The sequence below is a fragment of the Seriola lalandi genome, unplaced genomic scaffold (genome assembly GCF_002814215.2).
Source record: "Seriola lalandi dorsalis isolate HSWRI2012SDOR001 ecotype SW California unplaced genomic scaffold, Sedor1 jcf7180002052504, whole genome shotgun sequence".
NCBI classification, from domain to species: Eukaryota; Metazoa; Chordata; class Actinopteri; order Carangiformes; family Carangidae; genus Seriola; species Seriola lalandi.
In genome coordinates, this window is record NW_019523057.1 from 871,828 (window position 1) to 882,737 (window position 10,910).

General features: G+C 39.3%; 1 protein-coding gene across 1 annotated transcript in view; it reads left to right on the forward strand.

The window, feature by feature from the left end:
- The window catches only part of LOC111650560 (potassium channel subfamily K member 2-like), a 29,864-nt gene that overhangs the window by 12,441 nt on the left and 6,513 nt on the right, over positions 1-10,910 (forward strand). Inside the window, exons 3-5 of the mRNA XM_023400462.2 lie at positions 472-589; positions 5,613-5,773; positions 8,656-8,851. Coding sequence (XP_023256230.1) covers positions 472-589; positions 5,613-5,773; positions 8,656-8,851 — 475 coding nt within the window. The remainder of the gene's footprint in view (positions 1-471; positions 590-5,612; positions 5,774-8,655; positions 8,852-10,910) is intronic.

Sequence of the window (10,910 nt, forward strand, 5' to 3'; positions counted from 1 at the left end):
CTTCCTAAGTGTTGTTTCTCTTCTGCTAACAAGTCATGCACTCTGCTGTTTTGTGTCCTTTGAACTGAATGAAAGACAAATTACATTTAATTTGTTTCTGAATATAATTTATGAAAACTCAGTGGGTCATAATATGAATTTCTGCATTAGAAAGCGCTGTGTGATTTGATGAACATTGTTTTACCTGAGCATTAAAGGACTTGACGGCTTTTGCTGTTTTGTGAAAAGTACATGTTTGTAAAATTTCTGATTCATTTCATAGAGGTGACAGAAGCTCCTCATTGGTCTCACTGCTATTAATTGGTTTTGGTTGGATGTTTGTTGTGGCTGTCACCTATTCCCCAAGAAACCTGATGCACACCACTAATTTTCTTATGTTCCTCATACCACTCTCCCTGTGAGAGACAGTGGGAGTGTGTGTTCTAACTTCTCTGTCTTTTTTTCTTTCTTTTTTTTCACTTTCCGCTCCAGCAAGTGGTTTCAGCAGTCCGAGCAGGTGTAAATCCATCAGGAAATTCATCCTATCAGACAAGCCTCTGGGACCTCAGTTCCTCCTTTTTCTTTGCTGGAACTGTTATCACCACCATTGGTAAGAACAGTTATTTATTACTCCTAAGCAACTCAATTCTCAACCTTTTCTCTTTGTAGACTCCTCTGACAATACTTGTTGCATGCAATGACTTGAAGGCATTTATTTTTTAAAGTTGAGAAATGTTGGAAAGAGTCAAAGCACAGTTCATTTATCATCGTTCTGCATTCACAAAGCTGGCAGGGCCAAAGTGCAATTGTGGAGACCATTTTGGCATGAAATAGCACTTACATAGCAAAATGACACACACGAAAACCATCAGCTTTTCCAGATTGTGCTTCATTGCAACAGGATTGCACTTAAACTAATGCAAAAATTATTTGGCCAGTTGCACCCCAAGTTTCTTTTGCACTTGCCCCCACTCTGCAACAAAACAAATGCAGATGTTCTGCAAACAAACGTTGTTTTCTGCTAAGAGAAATGAATGCCATACAAAATATCTAGATTTGTAAGCTGGTATACCAGGGTCCAAGTACCCGACCCAACAGAACCAAAGGCGCAGAGGTAATTTAATGTTTGTTTGAACACTTTGGCAGGCTATTGCCCCAGCCTTGAGTGTTTCTCAATGAAGTGATGCAGCACTTTGATGTGTTTTCTTTTAAAACTGATTAACTGAACAAGAACTGTCACTTGAGGAGCTTAAAGGGATCTGACACTACACAAGAAGAATATGATTTTTAAGGCCCTTTAATGCTCTTTTGCTTTAGTTACTGTGCTGTATAATCAAAGAGCTGTCATCCGTCTCAGCCTGTGGCACTTTCATGCACACACTAACACACTTCCCCTTTCCATCATCTTCTTTACACCATAGCTCTCCGTGTCACCTCCAGCTGCAAGAGCTTACTAATCAGGAAAAAGGAACGGCTCTCACACACACACACACAGAGCTAGTCTGACAGCTCATCTGGCCCCTCCTATCGGACATTTGACAGATCAGTGCGTCTGTTCAGTAGGCTGCCGGGCTCCATTTCACAGCTCTAGGATCCTGCCAGAGCTCACCCTCCAATTAGAATATGTAGTGCCCCGCTTTGTAATAATATTAATTTGCTCTCTGGTTGGAAAATGAGTGTGCTTGTATTTCAGATTATCAGATCTTACATCTTGCTAAGACCATTTTAAAAACATTTCTAGATCTTGCTGCACTGCACCAACCTTGAGCTTGTATCTCTGCTCACCAAAAACTGCAAGAATTAATTGGCAACAGCACACATAAGCTACACACACACACAATCAACCAGTCTTATCTGGCTCGTCCAAGCAAACCTTTCCATTTCAGCTTGTGTGTTTGGTGAGCTGTTGGGCTCCATTTCACGTCTCCAGGATCCTGTCAGATCTCATTCCCTGCGTGCAAGAAGTTGATTTTTTTTCCTCTGGTTGGAACATATTTCTGCTTTTGTATAAGACTCAAGAAATCATGAGTGGGCAGAGTGTAAAAGCTGCACGGTGGGTTTTCCCTTCACCCACCTGAGAGCGAGTATGTTGACTCTCTGTTACTCTCTCAGGTGCTGCTGCGGTGATTTACAGAAATTGACCTTGCTCTTGATGCAAAGCAGATTTACTGATGTTTGACTTGTACATGTAGCGGTGTTTTCTCATGAAATGAGCCGTGTCGGTTTGCTTACTGAGGCAGAGAAAAAGGAGAGCTCTATGGCTTTACTTTTGCTTGATATACATCGATTTGTTCTGTTTGCTTTTGTGGAAAAAAAAATCAAACATCAAAAAAAGGTTTTTCCTGCAGAAATCTCACTCCCAGATGTTTTGTGTGTATTACTTGATGCTTGTTAGTATAAACAGCATATAATTGCTATGCTGTCTGTCGGCAATCATCATAATTTTATCTGATTGGCACTAAATATTTTGTGGTTATTGCTGCTGTGCAAACAAATCAAATTTCAGAGAAGCGACTCCTAAAGCCTTTGTTCAAATTCTTTTTTATTTCTGCAGAGACGTCAGACAATACAGTTTGTTTATGCTTGTTATCCCCCCCCCCCCCACACACACACACACACACACACACTTATTTTCATCTATATACTTTATCCAGAAAATGAACTGAAAAAAGTGCTGTTGCTGCTCCTTCCTCCTTCCTCCCTTCTCCTGGGAGTAGAAGAGGTGCATGAATGATTGATCTCACAGCATTTCTCCCCACGGGATTCCTTAGTTAAGTCTCAGCTGATGTTATATTCCTGCTGAAGTTCACATTCCCTCTGGTGTATAGATCAAAACAGATCTCGAATGAATCATCATTTATGTAAAAGATAAAATCATTATAAATCATTTTTACACCCTTGTCCAGCACAAGTGTCCTGAGTTTTATTTGAACATTTAATGTGAAGTACTGTACCATGAAAAATGTCTTTACTCTTTATTCTTGAATCTGAATGTGAAATCCACTGTGACCAACATCCAAATGTGTCTAATTATAAGGAGTGTAGTTCTGGTGATAACAATGAGACAATGTTTCTCCTATCAGGGTTAGGGTTAGTACTTTAGTACTGCGCAAAACTCACCATGACAGGGTCTGAGTGCAAATGAAACCAAGAAACAACCACTCTGCCTTTAAGAGAAGCTAATGAGGTCACTCAGGTCAATGTTGTGCCAATTTTTCTCTCCTAGCATCACTTAATGAGTTTAGAAGGAAGTCATTAAGCTTTTATTGACTGCTGTAGTTGCATTCATTCCTTCAAGAGATAGTACAAACGGACGCGATACTGCCTGTCAAATGGGCTTTTTTCTTTGTTTGGTTGGTTGGTTGTTTTTCACTTCAATGCATTAGCTCAGTATGAAGTGGACATCTTAAGGTTCATGTATTATTTATGCAGGAAATGTTGTAGTCAAGTGACAAACGAATGAATGAATTATTGTTATTGATTATCTACATGGTGTTTAACTTTTCATTTACGTCATTTAAGGGAAACGTGTCTGAACAGAGTAGAATGTGTTCTAAAGTTGAAAAAGTCCAAAAACTTTGGACAAATAGATGTGTTTCTTGAATCCATTTGATTTTGCTCTATACATATGTTTATATAACCCTGTTTCTCTGTATCATTTATATCATATTTGATTAGGACATTTAATTGTGTCTTTTAACCAGTTCTACCCATCAGTGGTGAACCCTAAGTATTAGAACTGGGCCTTCAACTCAACACAGAACCATAGACATTGCAGACAGTCTGTCAACTTCTTCTTCTTCACTTCTTCTGACATGAAAACAATTTTTTCAAGTTCCGGCTTGGGGGGGCTTTGATCATGCTTGTTTCTTATAAAATTTGGTCCCCACAATGCACTGTTCAGTTTTCACCCTTGGAGGGTCAAGTGAAGATAGCAAGCACACCTTTTCAAAAAGCCGATGACAATTTCCCCCCTGCGATAGCTCTGGCCTTCAGCCTTCAGGAAGACCTGGGGCAGTGATTTTTGGTCCCAACTACTATAAATCAAAATATGTCTGGTTAATTCACCTGCCACTTTCTAAACAAACACACAAAGCTGTGGGGGTTTCAGGCCTTCTGTCCCGGTTATGAAGTCCTAACCAATGAGTGAACCAGCTAACTATTTCTCTGCCTAGAGACAACAAAAAAAGAAAAAGCAAATCTGATTGGATAACTCTCTTTTCATGGTTTTAGGACAGTAACCTTTTCATTTGGAAAGAAATTAGGCTAAAATTAGAATCACAAGAGAATAATTATTAAATGAAAGAGATTAAATAAATTACTTTTCATATCTGATATTGTGATAGAATTTAGAGATGAGATGAGAATATAAACAATAATTTATCTGATTGATTCATTTAAAAGAGAGACACAAGCGCATCTTCAAATTAGAGAGCTGCTGTTTTTTCTCTGTTCTGCGTGGGCACCCGGATGTGTTAAAAACTAATCCAGCATCCTGTCTCCCATTGAACTAATTGTGAAATCAGTGAGACTTGATTGACAGTTTCTCTCACATTTAGTGTCAGCCTACTCCAATGTGAGACTGGAGAGTCATTAGAAGGCACCCTGCAGCTCCTATCCTGAGACGGATGACTGTGTTAATAAAGAAGAGTGGATGGAGTTCATTATGCAGACCTCTTATGTAATGTTAAATAATGAAACACGTGTTGTTGAATGTGGAGTCAGGTTTATGCACAGGTAACGCACAGGTCTTGGTGGTTTCTGTTTACCAGCATATTAACTTTTAAGCCCCATCTGCTTTTCTAGCTGCACATGATTATGGGTTTGGAGAGAAGATGAAAGGCAGCGAACCAGTGATGGACTCACGTTTTTGTGTGTGTTTATGTCTGAGTGTACATGTAAAGCCCTGTGCACACCATACTGTATATCTTTTCATTTTGGTGTTCATTCCTTTTTTTCAATTTTTCATTAATGTCAGAATTGCTAAGGACAGAGGGTGAGAATTATAAAGTCTTGTCTGAGTCAGATTTCCATCTCATGCTACTGAGATTTCAACACGCTTAAAGCTGTTCTACAGTCTATGTTCTGTTGTATCTCTCTGCAGTGTTGTTACAGCACAGTCAAGCTTTGTGAGAAGTTTCCTTGTCTGGCAAGTTCAGTTTAAACTCAAATTACTCCTTCTGTCAGCTTTGATGAAAGTTTTGTTCATAGTAAGACGCAGTATATGCAACATATACTTTACATCAAAAATATTCTCTGACCAGAACCACACTCCGCAGGACTGTGCTTCAGTGCTTTTTGTAAGGCACTAGCTTAACTTCCATGCAACAAAGCATTCATTCAAGGGAAACAAACCCACTTACTGCATAACTGCAGAAAGCAGAGCATTCACAGGATATCTGTGCCTAAACAAACTTAGTCTGTATACTGTATATAGCAAAAATGCAGGAGGCAAATGGAACTAAGAAAATGCATGCCGTCGCAGGAAAAAGTCCAGATTGAATAGACAAAGTAAAACTAGCAGAAGTGCAGCACAAACAGTTTTGAAGTGAAATAAGCGCTATACTCTGGCCTTTACAATAAATGCTGCCCGTTGAAGTATTTTTTTTCTGTCTGTGTCTTCTTTCTGTCAGGATTTGGGAACATCTCTCCTCACACGGAGGGAGGGCGGATCTTCTGTATAATCTACGCTCTGCTGGGGATTCCTCTATTTGGATTCTTATTGGCTGGTGTCGGGGACCAGTTGGGGACAATTTTTGGGAAGGGCATCGCCAAAGTGGAGAAGATGATAGTGGTGAGATGCTTTGTTTATGTGGGCTTGTTTTTGTCTGAGAATCATTTGCAGCTCTCTGTTTGCTTACCAGTGTGCAATGAGCTGTTAAATTTTGACACATTTGACAACTTAATTATCCAGGTAGTGCAAAGGCAGCTGTGAAATCGCCATCGCTGGAGCTGTTCCCATAAAGCACTGCAGCCCCTAAGTGTCACGGTTGTAGCTGCAATGTAAACGACACTAGATTCTTAGCTAAAAGATTCACATTCAAAAGTGCAGGATTTGTTTTTGCCTCAGACTTCAGCGGTATGGAAAGGAAATGCAGTTTTTAGGTTGCCATGTCAACAGACTGTAGGACAGCAAAATAAAATGCAGACAGTTTGTTTCAGTGTTGAAAGCTCAGATCAGTAAATTTCAGTTGTTTTTCGAGCCATATTTCAAAACTCAGCCAAGGAAAGGGCTTTTCTCTGCCTTTTTTACTGACTGGACTTTTGCCATCATTTTATTTTATTGTTTATAGCAGTTGAATAAACCAGCAACACACACACACAGATCAATACATCACTCCAAAATAATGATGTAGGCCTATTTACCACACTGCAAGTCAGACATTGAATTGTGTTCATATAGAGCACATACAGTAATAATATGCACACAAACACATGTGCTAGTGTTCTGCAAGAAAAGTTAGAGGGCGCCATCATTCATGTTGGACACAGAGTATAAATGGACCCTGCAGCACAGTCTGGCTGATGGTTAGTCATTTCTCCTGAAAAACCAAAGCAATCAAACAGCTGCTCAGTGCAAAAATCAATAAGGACGATATCTGCCAGGAACAGTGACTGTCAATGAGCTTCTACACACAAAAAAAAAACAAAACAAGCAAACATTAAACTAGACTGAGTGTGTTTTACCTTCTCATTGTATAAACTGTTATCTGCTTGTCTTCATTGGTTCTTTACCAGAAACACCTCTGCTGTTCATAAAATACATTTATACAACAGACTGTTGAGCTGGTTGATGAATTTGTCGAGTAGGATGATAATAAATCACAAAATCAATAATAACCTTTTCCATACAGATACAAAGACAAGGACATATTGTAAATGCTAGAAGTGGGAACATAAAAAAATCATGCACATAGACCCTGAAAATTACAATTTAAAAGAAATGAGATGTTGAAAGGAAAAGAAAAGAAAGAAAAATTGTTTTTTTTTTTGTTTTTTTTTTTAAAAAGGATAGAGATGTATACATCCTTGTAATAATAGGCAGAGTGTTCTGTAGTGTCTGAGGACATATAAGATAAATGCATGTCAGCTTTTGTCCTGAAATGAGGAGCAGTTACAGCTGATGTCAGTCAGCTGAGCACAGAGATGTGTTGGGAACATATAGGTACACTGTAATGAGTTCCTGAATATAATACTGTTGTGCCATTAGATGGTTTGCAAATGAAGCCTGTCTGAATTTATAAAAACAGCGTGACATTCAAAAAGGTGAAAAAAAGAAATGCAGATGCACATTTATGTTCATTAGATGGTGAGTGGCCGTTACCATCTGTGGGTGTCAGTGGGTTGTCAGGATTCTTGTATACTCACAAATGTGTTGCAAGTGTGCCATTTGTTTAAATAATGAAATATGCCAAAATGAGGATGATCTCATGATTCAATCATTCAGGAAACTAATTATCAAAACCAAATAAAAACCAGACACTAGAAGGCAACAGGTAAATTAGGATTTTGTTTCATTGTTGTCTCTGTGGCCTCTCCCCCCCGGGGAGGAGGAGAGAGGTTGGCAGCTTGTTTGAACAATGGAAATTGATTAACTGTAACAGTTGCTGAAGTCATTGCTGTGCAGTGCAGATAATAGCTGAGAAACCACCTCAGCTTCATCAGTCCCTTTGGAATACATTAATGTTTAGTCTGCGGCTAATTTGGGCCTGTAAGGCTCACTGTAGGTATCTGTAAATTATACTCCACCATTTTGCATAGTGAAGCGAGGACCTTAGACACGGCAGTTTGTTCTTCACCCCAGAGTCACTGTGCTTTGGGCTTACATAACGGGAAGGGAAAAGGGCATGAAACACAGGGAACCAGCTGAAAGCAGTCACCTCAAGTGAAAACGCAGCAGGATACAGAACACACTCTAATGTACTGGAAATGTGATGCAAAAGAGGCTCACGTCAGCAGGACTGAGCAAGGCTCACGTCTAAGTTAAATTGTCGTGATTACAGTTGATAGCACGGGCTGCAACTATAATGAATCCTAGGATATCTGTTACTAAGACTGCACTTGAAATATTTGATCACTCATTGATATTATTACACATGTGAGGCGTGTCAAGTCATGTGCCACCTCTCTGCAGCTCGGGTGGGCATTCCATCTGACAGTGAAAGTTATGTCACACAAGCTTGGCAGCCTGACGTTTGAGATGTGAGAAAACAGTGAATGTATTCCTAAAAGGAGGTCAAAGGAAGTGACTCATCACAATGTGAAGTGAGCAAAAAAAAAGAAAAGAAAAGAAAAAAGCCTATGGGAAATCAGAGAGAGGGAAATAGGCAGCGTGTTTTCAAGTGTTAATTTCTTCCACAGTCATTTGTGAAAAGGTCATATACTATAGGAAATCACTGGTATACTTGTGGACTAAACAGAAAAATTATTCATGTTGGCTACTATTTTAACAAGAAAACATTTTATTCTTGATTGTATTTGGATGAAAGAGATTTCTACACCACTAATCACATTTGATGGTAACACTAAACCATCAACCCTAATTTCAAGCATTCATCGCCTCTACACTCCTGTTGAATATTGAATTTCTTTCAAGCCTTCGCCTCTCTCTCCTAATTAAAAAGTGTATTTTATTCATCTGGAATTTATCTCCTTTTTCATTTGATCTCCCTACAGAAATGGAAAGTCAGCCAGACAAAGATCCGCGTCATCTCCACGCTACTCTTCATCCTGTTTGGGTGTCTCATCTTCGTGGCACTGCCAGCAGTCATCTTTAAGCACATAGAAGGCTGGAGCACCCTCGAGTCCATCTACTTTGTTGTCATCACCCTCACCACCATCGGCTTTGGAGACTTTGTCGCTGGTGAAAAAGGTCACTTGATTTTCTTTTGTACTTATTGGGCGTCTTTCATTTTAATGTTTGGCACTCACTTTAAAACCACTGCTTTTATAGTCGAGTTATTCCCAGTTGAGTCAGTGTGACTCAACAGATGTGCATCACAGTGATAAGCCTCCCATTGGCCTGCTATTACATTCTGTGCTTCACATTATGAAACATGTATTCTGACAGTTTTTCCAATGCATTTGTAGCTGTGTTTAGCACTACCATCTGTTAAACCATTTTCTTAAACCATAATATTATTAAGCAACCATAATGATACCAGGCAAATAACACTTAACCGAATACAATAAATTACACAAATGTTCTCCTTTTATGCCTTAGTTTCACTTTCATACACATTTACCAGAGCCATCAGATGCTAGCAAAAACTGAAGCATGTACAGCGAACCCACCCCTTACATTTAAAGGAATAGTTTGACATTTCATTTGCTTTCTTCTTAGATGAGAAGTTATATCTGTGTGGTAAATAAACAGCTAGTTATCTTCGCTTAGCATAAAGACTGGAAACGGGGGAAGCCCGCTAGCTAGCCTGCCTCCACTGAGCGGTAACAAAACTCAATCACTAGCATCTCTTAATCGATGCAGACAGTAAACAGTAAAAACGTAAATTCCAACAGTTGCCTGGCAACAGGTGGAGTTTCCAGAAGTCGCTGTGGATTATACGGATAAAACGATCAAGAAATAACAGAGTCATTAATGAGTTTTAGAGGTGCTGTTGAGCAATTTTTGTTACCATCTGATATAACCAGGCCAGCCGTTTCCCCGTTTCCAAACTTAATGCTAAGCTAAGCTAAGTTAACCGGCTGTTGGTGGTAGTGTCATATTTACTATACAGACATGATAGTAGTGATGATTTTTATCATCTAACTCTCAATAAGAAAGCTAATATTTTTCTACATGTTGAACTGTTCCTTGACCCTGTAGCCATTACATGTTGCTATGACAACATGATTTGAGTGTGAAGTTTTTTCAATTAAAACATACATAATACATTTAGTAGTGTAAAATTTTTAATTAGAGAGCATATATAATATCTGTAATATATATAATAGTATACTTTGCGCACACTAGATATAAGAATGGGTGTGTGTGTGTGTGTGAGAAAAACAAGAGAGAGAACTAGAGGGACTGGGCATGTGTACACCTTTTAAGTGTGTGTGTGTGTGTGTGTGTGTGTGTGTGTTTGTGTGCGTGCTAGCGTGCGTGTGTGAGTGTGAGTGTGTGTGTGTGTGTGTGTGTGTGTGTGTGAAAGAAAGAGCAGGTGGTATTAGCTTGATGTGACCTGCTTGACAGTCAACAATGGAGAGGCAGATGGGAAAAATCACAAACACTTAGCTGCTAAATTAAATTTTCCTGAGCAGGCCTAATGATTATAGATTAGATTACACCACCTCTGCCAACCCCTGTAGTTACAGTAAACTAATCAGCCTGGACTGCTGTTAGTTAAACTGGTGCTGTGAGGGGTGGTTATCTTACTGCACAGCGAGCAGGCCGCCTCTACTGCTTCATCCCAGTTGATATGTTTTAAGAGCTCATCCAGCAGTACAGAACATGGTGCGAGCTGAGACGGCATTTTAATGTACTGGTAACGTTTAAGTAAATCCATGCAGCTGATGTAACGTGCACCCAGGTACGGCTTCAGGTGCTTTCTCAGACATTTTACAGATACATTTACTTATCTAATATCGATATCTATTCCTTTATCTAAATATCACAGAGAAGTGTGAAGACAATGTGCATATACTATAAACAGAGCAGGGATCAAATCGTAAAAACCATAGCACCGGTAATGGCCTCAGGGCACCTTCAACTTTCATCCTGATAAACCTTCTTCCCTCATCAAAACTCTCCAGGTAACTGACTGAGTTTATTTTTATGTGAATAGCCAACTCAGTCCTTGTCATGTTTTTAAAAAATAACATGTTTTTATCTTACTGAAGAAAGTATTTGGCCTATGACCAGGGCTGTAAACTAACGGTCGCCACTCGCCAAATGCGACTAAAATATTCCCCTGGCGACTTAATTTTGG